Consider the following 23,662-nt stretch of genomic DNA (forward strand, 5'->3'; position numbering starts at 1 on the left):
GAAATATGTTCAAAAGTTTTAATGTATCTAAACTTCCAAACAGAGACTTAAATGTCAAAAATAACAAGTGGCCTAATTTTAACTAAAGAGATGTTAATGCCTCTGGTGAAAAAAAAAAAAAAAAAAAAGAAAAAAAAAGTCTGTAGCTATTAAATCGTTTTGATTAACTTTTTGATGTTTTTATGCATTCTTTTCTTCTTCAGTCATTGCTGTGGAGATATCACACAGAAAACGTGCTCTGCACTTCTGGTGCTCTAGCTGCTCATAAGGCAGTGGTCACTAGTCACTTTAAATCTGCAAATGCACAGGCCTACACAAAAAAACATAAGACTACCTCCATTTCTCATTTCAACTTTTTTTTTTTTCCTCCCAGCTTTTCACTTCGCAGGGATGGATCACAGGTCTTACTCAACTGAAAATTAATTCAGTAAAGAAGACCTGGTCTGCCTTTACATAGGCACTAATATTGTCTGTACAAGGGTGGTAGCAGGAATGTGCACCTAGCTCGAAGTTGTGTGAAGTTCCAGCTATTTTAAAAATAGCCTGTATTTATGTTCACCTGTAGTCATCATGGAGAGAACTGAGGGAATTAGAGAACCTTGGTCTAAACTAAGGGCTTGCATTATAACAAAACTAATCAATTTTCCTTTGTAATTTATCCTTCAGGATTTTTTTTATTAAATATTTTAATTCTCCTTTTACAATGTAATGTATGTAAACACATCTCTTCTTGCCTTTTTTCATTTTATTAAACAAATAAGCAAATTGGACTATGCATTTCCAATGCTTTTATATGGTTTTCCCTGGCTTTGGAGAATATGTGTGTCTGGTGCATAGTCAACAAGGCTTAGAAGCTAACAAAGCTTTCTGAACCTGTTGTGTGCTTCAGGGCAAACACCAGTGAAAATGACACATGATGTACTCACTCTGCTTATGAGATGAAATTAGAAGTAATTCCCTAAAAGGCCATTGTCCACAGGACAACAGTCTATCCCATACTGGACTCTATCAGTAAGTCATTCAATCCACAGAGTCTTCTTTCCAAAGTAGCTAGCAACAGATCCTGCATAGGAAGAAGCCAGAAAATTCAGAATAAGAAACAGCACAGATGTTTCCTAATCTTTAAATCTGAAAGATTTTCTTAAAGAGTTTGTTTATACTAATACTCTTTCTGTTAACACTAATGTTATATGTATACACCTGTATTTTAAGTATCTAGTGCAGTATTTCTCCTAAAGTATAAATGCCTTTATATATATTCAAAAGTGAAAAATGTCTACAATGTCTTCAAAACCAGTCCACATATACAAAGTATCTACTGTGGGCACAGGTTTGCTTTCTGAAGGACAACAAAAATCTTTTTTGCTCTATTACATATACAAGGGAAAATATGGACTTACTTTAGAAAGACCACTCTTTGAATTTTACTTTCTTTTTCTCACGAAAATGTTGTAATGAGTGTTAAACTAAGCATTACCCGTCATTCTAGGACATATAACAAAGATAAGGAAATCATCCATCATCACACTCATAATTTCATAGATCCTGCCACTGAAGTTTTCCCGCCCCTCGGAAGTTTCATTAACTTATCTTTCAGTCTTTCTTCAGAGGTTCCAGTCATGAGACTCCTGTTTGATTTTATTTTATTTTTTTCCAATTTTATGCTTCTATTTTGAGGTGGGATTGCTTGTTTCTGGGTAGTCTATTCCAGTTGAGTGTGTAGCATTGGCTATGCAGAAGACTCTGTTTCTATGTCATTTCCCAACATTTGTGCATCCATCTGTTGTCTTTTTCAGATATAACCATAAAGAAATCAAAGGACAGCAACACTCCCTTCCCCCCCTCCTTTTTTTTTTTTTTTTTTTCCTGGGAAATCATTTATTGGATGTAAAATCCCTCTTGGTGTATATAAGTAGTTCAACTGTTTTTGAAAGGTTTATTTCTTTAAATTCTTCAGCACCAAATTTCACTCTCCATTCAGCAAATTTTCAGCTCAGACAAAGTTCTGAATGTCCTTCTTTTTCACTTGATTAACTCTTTTTTATCTTTCTGCACACTTGATACCTTATTGTCTAGCCCTGTTTCTAATTTATTAATACATTACTAAAAAAAAACATATATGAAAACATGACTCCCTGCTTTTAACCTTTTGTACTGATGAAATTTGATTCTTTTTTTCCTCTCCTTCTTTCCCCTTACTCAGTTTGTATATGTGACTGTATAGTTCTCTCAAGCAATAATAATCTGTTTACTACCTACCTTTTTTATAGACCTTGTTAACAGATTTTTGAAGGGCTAAATAAATTGTCACCAGGATCACATTTTCATTTTTATACTCAGGAATAATTTGGATTCATTAGAGAGAGAATTCACCTTTGCAGAAATCGGTCAGATTAGACTTTCTCATATGACTACTTTCAGTTTGTTTTATTATTCCACTTTTAATTATTGCCATAACCAATTTATTAGCTTTTAAATATGTCTGTAGCTTACTTGACAGAGAGCCTCTAGATGACTCAGGGAATCATTCTGAAATATAAGCTAGAATATTTTCTACTCTCAAATCATCTAATGTATTATGCATTATTACAATCTATGACAGACTGTATAACTTTGACTATTTCTGGTGTTTAAATCTTAAACTCTATGTTAATATTCCAACATTATCTTTTATTTGCTGAACAAACTGTAGCAAAAACAAATGAAAATAAATGTGAAGGGCAAATCTCTGCATCTCATTTTTTCCCTGATATTAGTGACCTATGCAAATTGTTAGATGTGTCAGCAGATAGTTGCAGATAGACTTGACCCCATGTAGCATATAAAATCATCTAAGAAAAACCGCAATGAAGTAAATATTTGAAAATCTGGGAAGAAACAACACCTTCGATCAAAGACGAAAAGTTCCCTTTAAAACAGCTTGCCAAAATATCAGTGTTGCATAAGTCTGGCAAACCTTTATGAAAAGAAAAAGGGTACAAACAAGCTATTGTGATGGCAAAGTTAAATAAATACAATGCCGTAAAAGTAATCTGATAGTGATTTAGTGCATAAATTACAAGCTCATCTTGTTTCAGTTGCGTGTAACACTTCTGCAATATCACTGGGGAAGAGAGAGTATCTTTTTGGTTGTCATTATTGCATAATAATCAGCAAAGGAATATAAATGAAATGTGAAAAACAGTCAGTCCAAAATCCTATGATTCTCCCTGAGATGACACTATATTTAACAGAATATCTCTGCAGGCATGTTTTAGTTATAATGAAATGAAATTGATATTGTTGTCTAATGTATTAGTATAAGAAGAATATATAATATAGTATAACAACAGTATAAAAGTTTAGACAAAACATTTGAAATTGAGATAGCATCATATAATCAAATGGGATCATATAGAAGGAACTTTGTAGAAAGGACCGCACATTAAAATGTAGTGTTGTATTCAGTTTCCCACAATGATATTACATTGAACAGTGAAAGCATTTTGATATTTCAGATAAAAATGTATGTTTTAGATTACTAAAGATTATGGGAATCTGGCAGAGGAAAAACAAGGGGTAGGGCTACTTCTCTTAATGGAGACAGCAGATAGTACAGCCACTCACAGGCTAGTGTCACGCTCATCATGCAACTGGATAAGTATATTTTTGTGGGCTGAAAATGATACCTAGTGTGATCTGTCTTGTAATATTCACCTCAGTTATCCCTATGAGACTGAAATAAACCAAAAACTTTTTCCCTGGATTAAGTATACAGAATTAATACCAGTATTAGACAGGCCCTTGGAAGATAAAAAGTGTCATATACATTGTATATACTATTAAAATCAGCTATTTCTTTTGCAGAAGCCTAGGCTAACACTGAAATATGGCCCCTTTTCAGAAGGAATCACAGAGAAATTCCTGGGTCTTCTCTGGAATTACAGCGTTTGGAGAAATTAGACCTATTTTCTTTTCTTTCCAAGGTCTGCCAAGTCCCCATATGTGAGAACATGTTAGTCCACTGATAACATTTAAACAGATTGGGAAAAGTAAACATTTGCATTTCTGAAATGCAACAGAAGAAAAAGGAAGGGAAGAAAAAAGGAAGGAAGCATATAGGAAGTGAATAGAACTGTGTATTGTTCGCATCTTGTCCACTTGAGTGAGGCAAACATACTCTACATAAGCAAAATAGATGTTTTCTTTTCTACTTTCCAGAAGTAGAATTTCTCAAGCGCTATTAACACTAGAAATGCTTGGTTGATTATCTAAGCATCTAGACTTCCTTTTTTTTTTTTCTTTTTTTTTTTCTATTTAAAATCTAATACGTCTTTTATATGTTCCAAACTTGCAATGAATCTTTACCTCTTTAAGCCAATTAATCTTGATTCTTGGTCAGTTAAAAGAAACGAATATAAAGATGGGATATTGAATAGTGATTCCTCTGAAGACAAGATAGATCTATGACTTCTACCTGATTTTGTGTACCAGACCAGCCAGTCATGTCTGATGCAGAATGGAAGAGGGGATCCATCAGGACAGTATGAGATAGGTACCACTTTGAGAAAGCCTTAGTCTTAGATCATGAGATTTGAGACTTGGTAGTAGAAGATCAGCCTTAAGAGCTTTGGAATGATGGGATTAGTTTACATTTATCAGCTACTGCTAGTGATGGCCTTGAAGAGCCCATAGTAAAGAACCCCTGCAGTGCTTATTGTGCTCTCACAGAAAATATGATTTATCAACTGCATGATGTGCATGATCAAAAGCTGATGTCAGGGATCTGACTAAAATGTATTCACCTCCCTCCCATAGATATCCCCCAATATATGCCCCCTCCCAGGTAAGGTTCAGCTACCTGGGTTAAAGTCAGTTTTTGATGCATCTGTGTGACTTCAAATTAGAGATGTGTAAGCAAAAAAGGAGAACCTGCCATCAACTGCTTTTAGGCTCAGATACTCACCCTGTTTGGGTGTCTCACATTCAGGTCAGAACAACAGCATGTAAATCTGAAGGCTTTATGACAAAATATATATTAAAAGCAAGGGAAAGATGTGTGAAAACTTGAGAACACTGAGAGTGGCAATAGTGCAGTGGCATCTCCAGATTAGTTCTTGGGTTCAAAAATAACACGAAAAAAGAGAAAAACCAACCTGTTTAGTCTCTAGGTAATTTGCAGAACAATAATAAAACAATAATAAACAATAATAAAAATAATCTTATAATCAGTTTTAAATAAACATTTAAATAAACTTATGTAGGCGATTTAGACAGAATTCTGTCTGCATGATCAGGATGAAAATTCAGCACCAAAGCTGAATAAGTCTTATGCCTAAAAAGGGTATAGTTCTAAATGGAAAGAAGATTCAAGGCATAAGAAGCTATTTCTCTGCATATGAGAATTTAACAACTCCCCTCATCTGCCAGAAATATTTAGCAGCTATTGCAAGTTGGTTAGAGGTCCTCTGGGCCCATAAGGGTTGTCTCTTCTGAACAACACTAGATATTTGTGGGCAGAAAAAGTCAAGCTTTTAATTTGAGGAAGCAAGGGATATGAAAAGAGAGATTATCTTGGCCTCTTGCATACACTGCTAGCCAGCAGTATCAATCTTCTGAATAACATCGTGTTGAGCTGATTAATACAGAGTATCATCACCTTAATAATGGTGGAGAGCACAGCTGAAGACAAAGACTTTTCACCTTGACAAGTTATTTTGTCCATGAATTCAGATATATTTGAATATAACGTTAAAACAGGCCCCTTCCCATTGCAAACTGACTTGAAGTCAGTGGACCTAAGATCTTCCAGAGGAGCTGATCAGACACTTTAAGGATTAATCATTTGTTTTATTATAATTGCATCTCCTGGTTTGTACATTTTAATGTATTATCTGTGTGGATGACTATTAAGCTCTCAAAATCAAAGACTAGTATCCCCTTTTTATTTATTTATTTATTTATTACTAGGCTACTTGTATCTATAATGAGTTAGTTAATCTCCAGTTTCCTCACCCAAAGGGATATTTATGATCTTCCAAATAAAGTTTATTTGCAATATTAAGTAAAAGCTAAGAGTGAATGCTAATACAGATGATGAGTTAAGGTTTGAGGATATTATAGAAAAGGGAAGTTAAGCATTATGATGAACCCATTTGATTGGATGGCTAACCATCAGAAAGATAGGGCTGGCAGATCTGGGTTTTGCACAATATCTATAACTTGCAGAACCTTAATTTATTTTGTCAGATTTCCCCTATATCTGTGTCTAACTTCTCTTAAAGATTACAAAAGTGATGGGGAGGCACTGATGCCATCTCCTCTGTAGTAATTTCTCCACAATGAAAGCAACATATCTGTACTAGTAGCTGGCATATCCACATTTCTCTCGTTGTCTTTTCCAATATAAACAATGAAGATATGAGTAAAGCAGCTTGTCATTCCTCTCATTTGTGTTCAGTTAAAAGAAATCTTGTTATGTAGTATACAAATTTAAGCTGAGATCAAAAGTGTTCTGGCAAATAAATTTCAACCTTGGTTTACCTGTCCTCTATCTTCAAGTAAAATAGTATGCGTGTCTTTCAAATTATATTATTCATATGAGATTCATATGAAATTTTAATATCCTAGTAAAATAGGAAAGAAACAAGTTTAGCCATTTAATTTACCATCATTCTGAAACACTAAAAGGTTTTGTCTCTTAATATAATACTTTTCATTCACTGGCATTACGATCTTCTAGACGGACGTTATTATATTTATCTTATGATATTCCAAACATGCAGATACAGAAGGCATTAATTACAATAAAACATAAATAAGAACAAAGGTCAAAATACCCACCAGACAGCTGTGTTTGTTCCCAAATTACTGTAAATTTCAGGCATAAGTTTCCATAATATGAAACAGACATTCTCATTTCCTACTGCAGTGTTTTAACACAAGGAATTAAAAAAATGCACATAGAATGGAATAGCTGGAAAATATAATGTCTGTTCTACAGGAAGCTCAGATTGTTAATCTATTTTCATTCAGGATCAGATAAAAAGAAAGCAAAAAAATAAAAATATACACATATTATGTGTGTGTGCTTGTGTGTATTTACAAACCAACTATTCCACAAAGCAGAACAGTTTTGCGTCAATACTAATGTAATGAAATACAAAAGAGCATGATCTGTATTTAGACAAATGTTTAATGAACAATGATGAACAATGCTTGTCTGTATAAGCAGAATGACAATAGTTTCTGTAGAAAGAAGTGTTTGAACCTTACTGAAAATTAATATTACACCAGTCAAAATTGTTTGATTTGATAATGTTGCAATAAAGTTAAAATGATAACCTTTTTTACATTGTTATTTTTGTCCATTGAAACTATTCAGGAATTATTATATAGTATATCAAGTATCATTATCTTACTCTCAACCATCCACATATTCCAAAACCTCTGTTTTGTTATATGCTTTCAAGTAATATTTAATCACCTGACTGTACCACTGACTCTCATTGGTGAAACCATCCTGCAAGGTTTGGTCTTCATCTTGTTATCACATCAGCTCATTATTTCTGCACTACTTGTGTGCTTAGCCAGTCCTATTCAGAGTAGAACTGAGAATGAATGTTGGTAGAAAAGAAATGTCACCAGCAGTCCCACAGCTCTCATAGGCAGAAGGCTATCCATAGCACACATAGAAAATGTGGTTTTCATGAAGTCAGACAGCCCTTACTGCTCAAAATTGACAAAATTCCTGGGAGAGCCCACATTCGTAACACTACCCATGTCAGATTTAATCAGATCTTGTACCAGTTAGCCATCTGTATTTTGGTTGTTTAGTCTGTAAAATGCACACATAAACTATCTAAAAGACATCTCTGTAAAACATGACATCTCAAGTCCTGATGCACAAAGCAGGCTCTGAGATTGACCCATGTGTTTCTTAAAGAAGAGGCACTGTCACTCAAACTAACACATAATACCCTGGTGATGCAAACGTAAAAAGCTTTTCAGAGACTGTACTGAACAGACAGTGGATTAGTCGGTAGGTGACAGTAGCTATTACTTCCCTGATGTACAGCATGCATAAGATTTAAAGTGAAATTTACAGCAAAAGCTTCATTGCAAAAAGAAATGTGTGTGCTCTTCTGAGGTTTCTCATTGTTGTCATGAAATCCACAGTTATGTTAAGATCTAATTACCTTATTTCCTGTATAATCTTTGATATATTCATCTTTGTTTGGCCAATTTTTGGGATGTGTTCTGAGTGGACAAGCAGATGTCTTTATTTGGGCAAGTAAATTCTTAGAAGGTTTTCCAGACTACTACTAACCACTGATTATTTTTCACTACTTAAGACTACTACTAACAAATATTATTTTTAAATTTAAAAAAAAAATTCATAGAAAGATTGAGATGGAAACTAGAAAAGACAACATTATCAACTGTGGTAAAGTCACAGAATAGACAAAAATTCACTGAGTTAAAATAAAAAAAAAAAAAAAATTAGAAAAAAGGGGGGGGGGGATTTAAGCATATAACCTAACTTGAAATGCACATATAATGCTTCTAAATAGTTCATACTTTCATAGCGCTGTGAATTAGGCAGATATTTAGAGATTCGGCATGCAAAGAAGGTATCACCCATTGCATATAGGAAACATGTTGCATATGAAAATCTTTAAGATTAGTTTTGACTGCAGAAAATCATATGCTGTGGTTGTTTTACCCAGCTGGGTAGCTGAGCTCCACCACATTCTCTTGCTCCCCCTCCTCAAAGGGAAAGGGGGGAAATACGATGAAAAGGGCTCAGGGGTTGAGATAAGGACAGGGAGACCACTCAACAATTATTGCGACAGGCAAAACAGACTCTGCGTAGGGCAATTAAATAAATTTATTACCGATTACTAACAAGCTAGAGAAGTGAGAAACAATGAAAACAAACTAAAACCACCTTACCCCCATCCACCCTCTTCCACCTCCTCCCCCAGAGTGGAGCAGGTGAATGGGTGAATGGTGGTTGCAGTCAGCCTACAGCACTTCACCACCGCTGCTCCTTCATGGTCGCTCTCTTCCCTTGCTCCAGCGCGGGGTCCCTCACACAGGACACAGTCCTTCCCGAAATGACCCTGCATGGGCTTCCCACAGGCATCAGCTTTTCAACAACTGCTCCACATACGGGTCCGTACCACGGGGTCCATCCCTCAGGAGTACACTGCTCCAACCTGGGTCCCCCATGGGTAGCAGCTCCTGCCACGTCACCTGCTCCTGCGTGGGCTCCTCTCTGTGGGCTACAGCTCTGGCCCAGAGTCTGCTCCAGTGGGGGTTCTCCACAGGCAGTAACCTTTCAGGTCAGACCCACCAGCTCCACTGTGGGCTCCTCCACAGGCTGCAGTGTGGAGATCTGCTCTGCCTTGAGACCCATGGGCTGCAGGGGACAGCCTGCTCCACCAGGGGCCTCTCCACAGGCTGCAGGGGAATTTCTGCTCTGGCGCACTTCCTCCCCCTCCTTCCTCACTGACCTTGGGGTCTGCAGGGCTGTTCCTCACTCCTCACTCTCCCAGCTGCTGTTGTGCCACAGCTTTTTGTCCCTTTCCTTAAATCTGCTCTCACAGAGGTGCAAAAAACATCGCTTATTGGCTTGGACAACAGTGGGTCCATTTGGAGCCAGCTGAAACTGCCTGTTATCTAACATGAGGCAGCTTCTGGATTCTTCTCACAGAGGCCACCCCTGCAGCCCCCTGCTACTAAAACCTTGACACGTAAACCCACTACATATGCTAAAATTGAGGCTGATGTGGAGAGAAAATGGGATTTTTCTCAGCACACTGCTTATTCACTGGTGTTGTCAATGAGTCAGCCTGGGCTGGGGACTACTGGGGTGAAAGAGAAAGTGTCTTTCTTGGTTCAGTTCTGCTGAAAAACCTCAAGTTACTTAGTAAGTTATTGCATGGATGTTCTTGAAAAAATCAATTGATTTGTCAGTCTCAGCCTGAGGTACACCTCAGTGTACATAAAGACTACAGAATTTAGCCCAAAATACTCACGAGCTTTGGTAGTAGTTGACCTGGACTGGTATCACGCTCTCTTAAGGCAATATTGTAAATTTCTTTATCTCAGTAAGGTACAATTGCCTGATATGTTTGAAAATGGCAATGAACAGAATGCCTCTGAAGTTCATGAAGGGCCTTTTCCTTTTAAACTGGTATGCGAAATTATTAAGTTGTTCTGTGTTTGAAGACTTCATTTTCCTACTGAGGAATAAATATGGTAGCAAAACATCAATGCAAAGCAGTTAAACTGTATTAAATTCATAGAATTTACTATTGTGAGAGACAGTTCCTGTTGTGACTTCTCTCTTCCTACTTTCTTTCCCTCCCACCATCCTCCACATATACACACTAGGAGCTCTTTGATGATATCTACATTCCTTTTTGTATTATTGTTTTGACAATCTAGCCAGTAACATCAAATTTTTGTTCAGTAATATTTTTTTAAGGTAATTTTCATGGAGAATAGCTAAATAGACATTTCATGGAAATCTCACACTGTTCATTTAGGACTGTACTGGTAACAGCAGTCAGGAACGAGGGGGGAAGGGGCAGAAGAGAGCTGAATTCATCTCCTGCAAAGTGAGAAGAATTGTCAGCCACAGAGAATGAAACTGTTTGAGCTTTTCTATTCTCCTTTGCTGATACCTCTCATGCAGTGTGACTCAGATATTTCAGTCTATATGCTCAATCTGTTTGGACAGAAATTTGGTTATTTAGAATGTGCATGTATACATGAGTGAGAATGAAAGGGAGACAGAGAGAGACTGTGAGCGTATATGAATAGCAAATACACTGTTATCTCCCCATAATTTTTGCATTCTTGGTAAATCATAATCACATGATTAAAATTAATTTTGCCTGGTTGTGCAGCTAGTATAATGACTGGGGTATGATCAACCAGCATAGTGCTCTACCTAGCTATACTGCACACTCGGGATGGCAGCTGTTGGCTCCTCTGTAGGCAAATAATTCCGACAGTTTACCTAAAAGTTCTGTCCAATGGCCTTTCAAGACCAGAAAGAATTACTCCAAGGCACAGTCTACCCCCATATATGATAAGAGACACAAAATATCTGGACTGCTATTCTCCTTGCAGAGACAAAAATAACTGTGTTCTTCCTGATGTCCTGAGAGAAAAAGCACATGCTGTGCTCTTTTAGAATCTCAAAATTCCCCACAAACAATTTTGCCTTCTTCCTCTTAACCCTAAATCCATTTATTATCTGTAATGATTTGACAAGCAAATGCATTGTACTGTCTGTTTATTTGTGAAGTGCTAATTCCTTGTCTTGCTAAAACTGGTTATTTGTGATGGGTGGTTGGTATTTTTTCTGTTTCCAGACTTTGGCTTGACATCTGTAAAGTAGAAATAAAATGAATGTCAAATAGTGAATTAGTCTGCCTAATTAATAATTAATAGTATATATTTTTATCATGTTATTATTCACTACTTAAAATTTAAAAGATTTTAAAAGATTTAAAAAAGATTAAAAGATTTTGGTTATGATCTTTCTGGGTAGGCATCCATGCATATGAATACAGGTACATAAAGCCAGTGAACTTTTGTGAACTCATGAACTTTGTGAACTTTTGTGAACAGTGAATTCATGCACTTTTCCAAAAGTGTAATTTTCAGTATTTGCCTATAGAAAAAAAAAAAAAAAAAAAAAAAAGTTGGGTTTATTTAGGTGGGAAAAATTACCATTAAACCCTCCTGAAATTTTGTAGTTATATTTTTGTATATGAAAGATGACCTAATTATTCTGTCATACTATCTTTTTTTTTGCATTATGTCTTGTCTAATAGCCAGGACTGTACCTCTATCAAATATAGAGTTCTGTTAATAGTAAAAAAGAATACATATTTAGATTTATGCAGTTATTTAATGTGTATGTGGTTGCCCTGATGTTCAATAATCCAATTTATCTGAGTACTTTCCCTTTATTTTCTTTTCCTTGCTAAAAAAGAATAATAACAAAAAAAAACATTATTTTTTCTGTCCTTTGAGATCAGTCTGACAGATTTCCATTAGCAACTATAATTTTTTGAAGGTTTTCAAAATAGCTGAAAATACAAGCCCATCTCAAATATTATTCTGTTATATGCTTGCAACATATATACAAGATCATAAGATGTAGCCAAAATTACAAATTTAAGAAATACAAAAGCTATGTAGTGTATTATTTTTCTGTTTGTTTATAGTGCCTTGTCTTGAATTCACAAAATATCTAGTAATAAAAATTATGCTTTTATCTTCTGCAGTTCTGATTTTGTGTGAAAATTGCTAAAGATTTTTTCTTGTTTCTTGTAAAAAAAAAAAAGATAAATGAGTGTTCATATATTTTCTCTATAATTTGTATATCTTTCCCAATCTTCTAACTCAGTTTATTTCAGTTCTTGTTGGGAGTTTTTTTTTTTTGTATGTTTTGATTTTATTGAGGATATCATAAAGTGACCGTCCCGTCTGTTGCTGCCACAACCCCTCTTTGACCCTTCAAATGTAATCCAAGACATATTTTATTGACTTGAATCTTCAGAATGTGCGGGTTTGGAAGGCCAATAATTTTGCTCCAGAAAACTTAATATGAAGTCTGGAGGACTTTCTCTGCCTCTGGCTATTTGATGCATGGTCTTCTCTCCTCCCCACCCTTCCATCTTTTCTCTCTTCAGTGAAAGACAATAAAAGTGCAGATAGCAAAATGAAAGAAGAAGACTGAATATGGCATCATAATATCAATCAGAATCAAAATCAATGCATATCATCTTGAAGTAGAAAATAGAAAATATATGGGAGATAAAGGAAAATAGTGCATAAAAATGTGCATTTATGAACTTGGCTCCTAGTTTTGCTACATTTTCTTGTTCAGAACAAGTCCTGACAACTATAATTTGAAATACAGTATTTTTAAGCTTTTGACTTTAGAAAGAAAAAATAAAAAAAAAATAGGTCTTGGAAGCTTAGTAACAAGACACTTCTTTCATTGGTGAACATTTTCCGGGACTTTATAAGGCAGACCAGCCTTTTCCTGTATGACCACACATATACACACACACACACACACACATCTCTCAGTGCTTAGATATGACCATTTTTGTGTGATAAGTGGTTTCTAACAGGCTACAAGAGATGTTATAATTCAAGATTTTGTGGTTGCTTTTTTTTTTTTAACTTACTTAGATTTGGTGCAATAGCACCTTAAAAAGGAAGTCTGTATTTTGAAAGAGATTATGCCAACTCAGAAAGACAAAAGTTTTATTGTCCCTATGTCCTCAAATAAGATCTTCTGTGTCTTTTGTCAATGACCCAAAATTTGCTGAAGTAATTTTAAAGACTTCCACGTGCCAGTTAAGCTATATTATAGAGTCATACTCCTGAAATAAGTTATTTATCTGTCTCAGCATGCCATAAAGTATGTAAGAGAGAAAGAGAATATTTTGTTAATGCTTGAGTTGAGGATGTATTGTTTACTAGGTTGCTAGGTTGCAAGTGTGAAGTATTGACATGGGAAAAAAAAGCAGGAATATTTAATATTTTAATAAAAAAACCTTTTCTTCATTAAATATGTTTCATAAAACAGCTTATTATCTATGTTAGGTAGATTCAAAATAGACAGTTCTAAACTGTTAGAGATCAGGAAGGAACATCTGTGAATATTTATCTCTTATCTGTTATCCAAGCCAGAGTTCCTGTCTCCAACCAATAGTTATTGCTCAATTAGTAATTAAATATTAAAAAAAAAAGAAAGAAAAAGAAAAGAAACAAACAAAAAACACTATTTATTTTATTCAATCAATATAGCAATTGAAGCGTTAAAAGCGTGGGGGGAGATATAGTCAATACTGGGAAAACCACTTGCTGTTTAGAATTGAGTTTATTTAAGAACGATAAATACACACACCATTTAATTCTCCTTCTCATTAATCATTTATTGTGGATAAGAACCCACTGTAAGCAATTAAAATTTAATTTGTAATGACAAAATCTTGTTCTACAGAGTGCAGTAGGCAAAAGCTACTATAAAGAGATAATCATAAACCATAGATTAGTGATAAAGGCTTTACTTTATCGCCTAGCAACCTTACCCACACCTGCCACCACTGCAAACAAGTAAGATAAAAGTTTTGTGATTCTGGGACTACTACATTCAAATTAATTATACACATTAAACCACTACTGACACTAGTAAAAATTGGAATGGACGAGAGGAAACGTGCTGAAACCTACCCAAACCCTCTGCTAGATTGATCCTTTTTGCTCTTTTCAGATGTCAGTTTTTGAATTTAAATTTTTGGTGCTTGAAGACTTAATCTAAGGGTTTTTTGTTTGTTTTTTTTTTCTTTGTTTTGTTTTTGTTTGTTTGTTTTGTTTTGTTTTTTTCTTATGAACAGGTATAGAAAGAAGGAAAATAACCAGCTACCTTTATGTTTTATTTGAGCCCATGATAAAGCTGTTAGTAAGCTTTTTGGATATTTGGAATGAATACAGAAAGTAAATTTTAATTATATAACAGCCTAGATAGCAACTATATAACCAATAAATAATGCACTTCGAAAAAAAAAAAAAAGATAATTAGAAAATAAAAGAATGGGAAACTGACAAACTTCTCTAGTACTCAGTCATACAGGTGTTTCACCAGCTCCATAAGCTTCTATCCAATCTGTTTTTATATGATCAGTTGTGAAGCTTTTCTGTGTCAAAAAGTTTGTTTAATTCTTCTGACTAATATCATTGCTTAAAGACACAAGAAACTAAAATCAACATGTTTAATTTGCTTTTATATATAAATACCAATAGTAATAATAGTGGTAATCACTACAACCATGCAGCCATGGCTACACAGCTTCAGGTGACAACATCTTTATTGTGTTTCTCTTTGCTCCCAGAAGTAGACATTGGACCTCACTGTTACAGATTTATCTCCTAGTCTACAGCTGTTCGTGTTCATGAACTGTAATGTGTGTTTCCATGCTGTAGACTGGATAGGGTTTTATTTGAAGGGAAGCAGCACCATCTATTGCAACCTGAAAGCTTAGCATCAGACAATATAAAGAATAGAGCTGGCTTGAGGCCAATATGAAACTGTTTATTGCATTTGTTTTTGTAAGGTTTTCCCAAAACAGTCCCAAATGAGGTTCAGATGATGGTTTGTATATGGTAAAGTATAGGGACAGGAGTGTGCTGCATGTTTATGTAATAAAAATATGCATCTAAGAGAGGTACCTGTTTACACACTGATATAAAATACTGTCGTTAGCCTAGTCCTGAGTGACTGTTGCTTTTAAATGACTTGGCTGAAGTTTTCATTTTTGTAGTGGGAGGATAGTCAAATGTTAAGAGTGTGTTTTACCCAAATGAGAGTCTTAAAATTTGCTTTCAGAAGCAGTATTAATGTGGGTGTACAGTATGTTCTTCTAATAATGACAGTGCTATTGTCATCCATCTATACTTCTCGTTCTTCTCTTTTTCCAGACTGTCTACAAAGCCTGGCTCTGTTCCCAGTATTTTGAAGTCACACAGTTTCACTGCAGCAACAGAATTCCTTGCAAGCAATACTGTTTGGAGGTCCAGACGAGGTGTCCCTTTATATTACCAGATAATGATGATGTCATCTATGGAGGACTATCGAGTTTCATCTGTACAGGTATAGTATACAAAAAATAATTTCACTTGTTTTCTTAGGTCTAACTGTGAAGGAGAATGTGAATATGTTTCCTCTATTAACTATGAGAGCCTGAAGGTATTCCTTATCACAAAGATTTCTCAGAGGTGTTAGGATTTGAGCCCAGATTTAGTATGCACATTTAAACTACAGCTTGCCACAGTCATTAATTTTACAAAACAAAATTACTAGGAGAATTTTTTTCTGGTTATTTTTTATGCTTTGTAATTTGGTGGAAGGTTTTTGTAGCTCTGTGTTGTGTAAAACTGAGAAAAACAGCTCTGTGATATCCAATATTCAGAGAGAGAGAGAGAGAGAGAGAGAGATGCAAAATCAATTTTTAGTATACTCAACTTTGTTGATCTATATTCTTATGTCAGATAAACAAAGAATCTGAGGTGTAACATTCAGAAGTGTGCAGCCGCAGCAGTTCTTGGATAGCAAACCTTTAAGGAAAGGACTTTCACTAGTCAAGAATTGAAAGAATCAGATGTTTTGCTGTGAAGCACTGATTTTTTGGTCTCTTCTGGACTCTTTTAGATTCTGGAAGGATTTTTAATTTTAAAATATATCATTTATATAGATCTGTGCATTGGTTAATAAAATGGTTTAGTTCCTTTGACATTCCATTCTGTTTCAAACATTATCTCAGAATGGTCCATCCACAGAAGGCGTGTTAGGTAAGAAATATCTTTAGTATATCATAGGCACTTCAAATGTCATGTATTTATTTATTTATTTATTGTCAGGACTGACTGGGATTCATTGATACAAAATTTCACTTTATATCAATGTTACCTACATATTTCTGGTGCTTATAGTATCAACTGAGAACCTTGAAAATATTTAGGCACCCTATTACAAGTAAATCAGTCAAAAGTCATTTCAACAATTATATTATTTGACGGCTTTGTCTAAATACTTGCAATTAGACAGAATAAATCTTAAATTAGGGCTGCACTAGAAAGCTTGATATGCATTTTGGGGTATATTAGACGTAACATATCCAGCTAATCAAAAGAGGCGATTCTCCCTCTGTATTACCAGTGATGCAGCCTCACCTCATGCAGTTCTGAGCTCCACGAAATAAAAAGGTTGTTAAGGTTCTTCAAAGCATCCAGAGAAGGGCAACAAGTCTAGTAAAAGGACTGGAAGGCGTGTCATGTGAGGAGAGGCTGAGGACTCTTGGATTGTCTAGTCTGGAGAAAAGGAGGCTGAGAGGCAGCCTCGTTGTTCTCTGTGGCTTCCTGAGGAGAGGAAGTAGAAAGGGAGGTGCCAGTTTCTGCTCCTTGGGAGCCGATGACAGGACACGTGGGAACAGCACAAAGCTGAGCCAGGGGAGGTTCAGACTGGACATAGGAAAAATGTCTTTATTATGAGGGTGGGGTGGTCAAAACCTGGAACAGGCTTCCTAGAGAGCTGATTGATGCCCCATCCATGTCCGTGTTCAAGAGACATTTAGATAATGCCCTCGGTAATATGCTTTTACTTTTGGCCAGCCCTGAAGTTGTCAGGCAGTTGGACCTAATGATATTTTAAGGTTCCTTCCCACTGAACTATTCTGTTCTGTTCTGTTCTGTTATGTTCTACTCTACTCTACTCTACTCTATTCTCTTCAACTCTAATCTACTCTATTCTACTCCTACTCCTACTCCTACTCCTACTCCTACTTCTACTTCTACTCCTACTCCTACTCCTACTCCTACTCCTACTTCTACTTCTACTTCTACTTCATTATAAATGAGTTGCCCAAGTGAGCTAGTTAAAAATTGAGCAAATATAAAACCTCAAAAATGTTCTATGACACCTCAGAGGCAAGCATAGTATTTGTGGAAACTCTCTTCACTGTGTACCTTGTGTTTGGATTTAGGGAGATTCTGGTAGCAAGATGTTTACTATATTCCTTCTTGAAGATTAAGCCTAATGCACACAATCCAGCAATACCCATACATATGCAAGAGACAATGTAATGAAATGTAAGCTGAGTTACAATTTGGTAGTCATCAATAGGGTAATGGTGCTTAGCACTTCTCTTCAGTGCATTTCATAAATATTAACAGCCATCCAATATGCATACAGAGGAAGCAAATAAAAATTATTTTCCAGTTTAAATAGGACAATACAGCTGAGGTGAGAGACAAGACCTTTTTATTTACATCTTGTATACATATATATGTGTGTGCCCATGTATTTACACATGTGCACACTGGCACACATACACAAAGGAAAAGAACAAACAGTGAGCAAAGACATCATTATCATAGAAAATGTCTTCAGAAATACATATCCACTTCTTCGTTTTCCTAGTACATCTCCAAGTCCAAATTCATTCATAAAACACATAAAAAAGATGACCTTGCAAAGATTGCTAACAGTCAATATTGCTGGGTTTGGAATGAAAAGCAGATTCAGGGAAGTATTAAACACATTTTACTGCAGATTTTAATAGTGTAGGTATCTATGCTTAAACTCTATGAACAAGCTCTCACTATAGTCAATGAAGGTCTGATGTATGTAATCAACAGAGCTGAGTTATTTAGTTCAGCCTAAGCAGGCATTTGCACCCAAGGAGTGCATGGAATGTCAAAGGAATCAAGGTAATATTGCAAGCATTTAAAATATAATTATGATATAATTATAAATATGATTCTCAAATCACAGTACACTAATACTTGGTTGGACTTTTTGTCCTCTCAAATCAGGTCCCTTAACATATCCATGGACTCATAAAAGTCAGCATGTTGACATTATATAGTTGTGTGCATGAAAAGATGATGATGAGATGTATGAAGATGCAATTCAAACTTTCTCTGGAATACATGCTCATTGGCACCCTCTTATTGATCAGCAGTTCAGTGTAAGGTCACATCTTTCCACTGAACAATGAGAAATTATACTAATATCTGCTATGGGACTAAGGAATTACATTTATTTGCAGCTTAACAAAAACAGAATTATTTCATGCAAAGTGCAGCCCATTCAACAGTAGAAAAAATACCTCAGAATAGTTTGTGGCTTGACAGCTAACTTGAACTCCTTCTGCAGAAAAGCAACCAAAAGTAGATCCCACATGTCTTGAGGGACATCTGCTGCTGCATTTCTTTGTGAGTTCCCTTCTGGCAGATGTTCTGGGAATTTCTCATTACTGGTTATGCTTTTCCTGGGATGGGTGAAACTCATTGGCAAAATAAATAAATAAATATGAGGGTCACGTTGAAAGTATTTCTATTTGATATTTAGATGCTCCCTTCTTCCTGAGTTCACTGTGAAGCTATTCAATTTTGAGCTCTGTTACAGGAAGCACAGCAGAAGCAAACTTTATATTCAGGGATTCCTCATGAACAGTATTTTGCCACAAACCCACATTCATTTAAATCAGGCTTGAATATCTCTGCTGCTCCCAACAGTGACGTATCCCTCAGAGGGAAATGTTACAGATGCTTTTTCAAATTCTGTACTTTTTTTTTTTTTTTTTTTTCCAGAGAAATCTAACAGGAAGTGAATTTGGTTATGGCACTATGAGATATTTTTTCCCACATGAAATTAATACAGGACTTGCTGGCTAGTTAAGGGAAGCTCTTAATTATGAAATATTGTCTGGAGAAAGAAAGAGAGAAAGAAAAAAAAGAGGGAAAGAAAGAGAGGGAAAGAGGGAAAGAAAAGGGAAAGAGGAAAAGAGGGTAAATAGAAAGAGAGAAGGAGAGAGAGAGAGAGAAAGAGAGAGAGAGAAAGAACGAACGAAAGAACAAAAGAAAGAATGAAGGAAAGAATGAATGAACGAAAAAACAAAAGAAAGAGAGAAAGAGAGAAAGAAAAAGAGAAAGAACCCTCTGCTTATAGGATGATTTATCACTGAAAACACAAGAAAAAATTGTGGAGTCTGATATTATTTAATAATGTTTTATGATAATAATAAGGGCACAGAAATAATAATAAGGCCTTCTTTTCTCTCCTCCATGGTAACAGATTATTTCCTCTAACGTCCAGAAGAGATTCAGGTTAATGGAAAGACAAAGGTCTGATTTCTACAAAGCATTTCTATAAATCATGGAAAGCTAGTCACGGGAAAACGTGTGCTGGCGATGGCTGGCTTTATCTGATGTCGAATACAACGCCGAGGGTGATGTACATCTAAAGGTTACGCGCCGGAACCCGACCTCCGCCGGGTAGGAGGCAGTGGCTGCTTTCCGTGTCTGTGCGCTGCGGCGGCGAGCTGCCGTCTTCCCCTCCCGCCGCCGCGGCGAGCATTTTCGGGGAGCAGCACCTAGTGGAGGCGGGGAAACAAAGCGGCTCTTGGCAAATCCGAGCGTATCTGTTTGAAAGCAATAAATGTCAGGCCGGCTCGACAAAAATAGCAAGAAAGTAGGACAGAGAACTCACGTATGTTGTTTGCTTGCTCGTTTGTTTGTTTTCTTTCTGGACAGGGTATTTCTTGATGTTGAAAGCTGTAAAAAAAATAATAATAAAAGTGCACTGGAGAATGTGAAAAGAAAAATAGCAGAGGTTTTATCTTACCTTGGAAGGTCCATGTGACGAGAAAACAACATAGGACTGGTGATTTGTCCTGAAGAAATTTGACAGGATAGAAGGAAGGGTGGAAGTGAAGGAAGGAAGGGTGGAAAGGTGGAAGGGTGGAAGGAAGGGTGGAAGGAAGGGTGGAAGGGTGGAAGGGTGAAAGGGTGAAAGGAAGGGTGGAAGGAAGGGTGGAAGGGTGGAAGGAAGGGTAGAAGGGAGGGAGGGAGGGAGGGAGGGAGGGAGGGAGGGAGGGAGGGAGGGAGGGAGGGAGGAGAAAAAGGGAAGGGGAAGGGGAATGGGAAAGGGAATAGGAAAGGGAAAGGGAAGGGGAAAGGGAAAGGGGAAGGGGAAGGGGAAAGGGGAAGGGGAAGGGGAAGGGAAGGGAAGGGAAGGGAAGGGAAGGGAAGGGAAGGGAAGGGAAGGGAAGGGAAGGGGAAAGGGAAAGGGAAAGGGGAGGGGAGGGGAGGGGAGGGGAGGGGAGGGAGGAGGGAGGGGAGGGAGGAGAGGAAAGGAGAAAGGAAAGGAAAGGAAAGGAAAGGAAAGGAAAGGAAAGGAAAGGAAAGGAAAGGAAAGGAAAGGAAAGGAAAGGAAAGGAAAGGAAAGGAAAGGAAAGGAAAGGAAAGGAAAGGAAAGGAAAGGAAAGGAAAGGAAAGGAAAGGAAAGGAAAGGAAAGGAAAGGAAAGGAAAGGAAAGGAAAGGAAAGGAAAGGAAAGGAAAGGAAAGGAAAGGAAAGGAAAGGAAAGGAAAGGAAAGGAAAGGAAAGGAAAGGAAAGGAAAGGAAAGGAAAGGAAAGGAAAGGAAAGGAAAGGAAAGGAAAGGAAAGGAAAGGAAAGGAAAGGAAAGGAAAGGAAAGGAAAGGAAAGGAAAGGAAAGGAAAGGAAAGGAAAGGAAAGGAAAGGAAAGGAAAGGAAAGGAAAGGAAAGGAAAGGAAAGGAAAGGAAAGGAAAGGAAAGGAAAGGAAAGGAAAGGAAAGAAGGAAAGGAAAGGAAAGGAAAGGAAAGGAAAGGAAAGGAAAGGAAAGGAAAGGAAAGGAAAGGAAAGGAAAGGAAAGGAAAGGAAAGGAAAGGAAAGGAAAGGAAAGGAAGGAAAGGAAAGGAAAGGAAAGGAAAGGAAAGGAAAGGAAAGGAAAGGAAAGGAAAGGAAAGGAAAGGAAAGGAAAGGAAAGGAAAGGAAAGGAAAGGAAAGGAAAGGAAAAGGACAGTTGTAGTTTACAGTATGGATTACTAATGACTTGGAAATTTCTAAAGCACTGCTAAAATGAGTAAGAAGTATTCTAGTATGAGAAAATCTTACTGATGTATCTCCAATGAAAATGATGCTGGGAACAGGCTATGAAATGCTACATTATTTGTGTGTCACTGGAATTTGTATTTCATAGATATACATGTGAGGATATAGGACAGCTGAAGTGCAAAAGAAGAAGAGTACGTCAGGAGGAAGAGTAATCAAAACAAAAGGAAACACAATGTGGTTCTGATTATAGAAACATGGGGTTAGAAAACCATTTCCATGAGAAAACCATTTATGTCCCTGCCTTGTCCCCCATCCCCACCCCCTACTTTTCTTCTAGTAAATAGGAGTAAAGAAATCAGTCTTTCCATTAGGCAATGTTATCTCATACAGTTTTTCATATACATTACAATTAAATATATTTGTTCTCATTTTAGATCTTTGGAGTTTATATCTATAAGATTAAAATTTTTAGTGGTTTCATGTAATGTTTCTTTGTGCAGCCCTGATGTCTAGAATTGCTAATGCAAAAGAGAATCTTATTTAAGGGAAATGGTAGACGTGTTTAGGCAAATATATGAACACACAACAGATAATGAATGAATCCTATGCAAAGTTTCAGGTCAAGTTTTCAATTGTGACTCCCATGAAACCAGTATGTATCACTGCTATGAAAGAAAACAGTCCGACTGTTTTCTTTTCTATGTTTTCCTTCATAGATGTAGTCTTTTTTTTTTTTTTTTCCTAAGTGCAAATGGAAGATGTGGAAGATTTCTTTCACACATGCTCTTAGTGTGTGAAAAAAGAGTTGAAAAATGTATGACTCTACGTAGAGAGTACTGGGAATAGACTTGTAATACAACTGCTTTTCCCATACCTTTCAGGACAGTGCAGTCCAGCAGATGGCCTGGGGACTGGTCTAGCCCAAGAACTGTTTCTGTCTGGTTTGCTGCCGTCTCCCATTGGAGACAGAAAAAGCACACAGAGGCCATAAATGTTTTCTTCACAGCAAAAATCATCCTTTCAGGCCTGCAGTTTCCCCAACACAGGAAAACTGAGATCTCAGTCTCCACCAAATGACTAATAGAGATGTCCAGAGAGAGAGCAGATTACCTCCTCCATGTATGAGGCCCTTCCCTAAGCATCCACAATGTGCTGTCAACACCAGCACTGCAGCTGCATCCATGTTAGCAATGTAATTCAGGAGTGCACTTTTGAAGCAAATCTGCTGTTCATACTCCTTTCTGTTTTGCTTGCAATGAGGAGGCATCTTCGAGGATGTAAACTGGGTTCCTTTGTATTAAACTAAGCTAGGAGACACGCTACAGCACCATAACTTTCACACTTCATGCTACTAATGGGCATTTGAACTTCAGGATCCACTAGAGTTACAGTGAGGTAAAAAGCTTTCAAATGCATTCAGGGTTGACAAGAGATACTCAACACCAGCTTATTCATTATATTCATCTTCTCTTGCCCAAAACTACATGGTAATACAGACATACCCTAGCTGCAGGGAAAACAGTCCCAAAACTGCCATCTATGTGATAAGTCTGGAGCACTTTATCATGACGAAATAGATCTATGTTGCTAAGGGCTTTCTTTGTCTTGACCAAGACTTACGGTCTCTCTGTGCTTTGTGGCATGGTTTGATGGTCTACTGGACCATCACCCATTAGAAAATACCAGGCAGAAAATCCCAGCCACATCCTCACACTTCTTACTGTATAATGAATGTCATGAGATTTCATGGAGCACTTAAGTTCCTTTATGGACAGGATGGGAATATGGTAAGCAGCAATATGGCAGAGATTTGTTGCATTAGCTTCTTCCAACACCAGCATGCCACCCTCTAGTATTTCCTAAGAACAGTGACATCAGAAAAGGTCTATTGTCACCAGGAGAAAAATAAATTTTGTCTTGTTTTCTGTCCTGAACAGAACTCTGATACTTTCTAATGTAGAAGAAGAAAGAAAGGGGACAGCAGAGGGAGGGGACATATAAATGATGTGCTTTCAATCACTCTCATTTTTCACAGAATCACAGAACGGCTGAGGTTGGAAGGGGCCTCTGAAGATCATCTAGTCCAACTCCCCTGCCAAGCAGAATCATCTAGAGCACATTGTGCAGAGTAGCATCCAGGCAGGTTTTGAATATCTCCAGAGAAGGAGATTCCACAACCTTTCTGGGCAAACCAGAGTTCCAGTGCTCTGTCACTCTTACAGTAAA

At 36.8% G+C, this 23,662-nt stretch overlaps 1 protein-coding gene and 1 long non-coding RNA gene across 2 annotated transcripts in view; one reads left to right on the top strand and one right to left on the bottom strand.

Annotated features, from left to right (window-relative positions):
• Positions 1–23,662, top strand: part of NALF1 (NALCN channel auxiliary factor 1) — a 523,611-nt gene that overhangs the window by 484,908 nt on the left and 15,041 nt on the right. The window contains exon 2 of the mRNA XM_066990531.1: positions 15,499–15,670. Within this exon, the coding sequence (XP_066846632.1) occupies positions 15,499–15,670 (172 nt within the window). The remainder of the gene's footprint in view (positions 1–15,498; positions 15,671–23,662) is intronic.
• Positions 19,265–20,420, bottom strand: LOC136789720 (uncharacterized). Its single transcript, XR_010828652.1, has 3 exons — positions 20,204–20,420; positions 20,069–20,133; positions 19,265–19,952 (listed from the first exon to the last, which is right to left on the bottom strand). It is a non-coding gene; the product is annotated as an uncharacterized lncRNA (long non-coding RNA).

The sequence above is a fragment of the Anser cygnoides genome, chromosome 1 (genome assembly GCF_040182565.1).
Source record: "Anser cygnoides isolate HZ-2024a breed goose chromosome 1, Taihu_goose_T2T_genome, whole genome shotgun sequence".
Taxonomy (NCBI): Eukaryota; Metazoa; Chordata; class Aves; order Anseriformes; family Anatidae; genus Anser; species Anser cygnoides.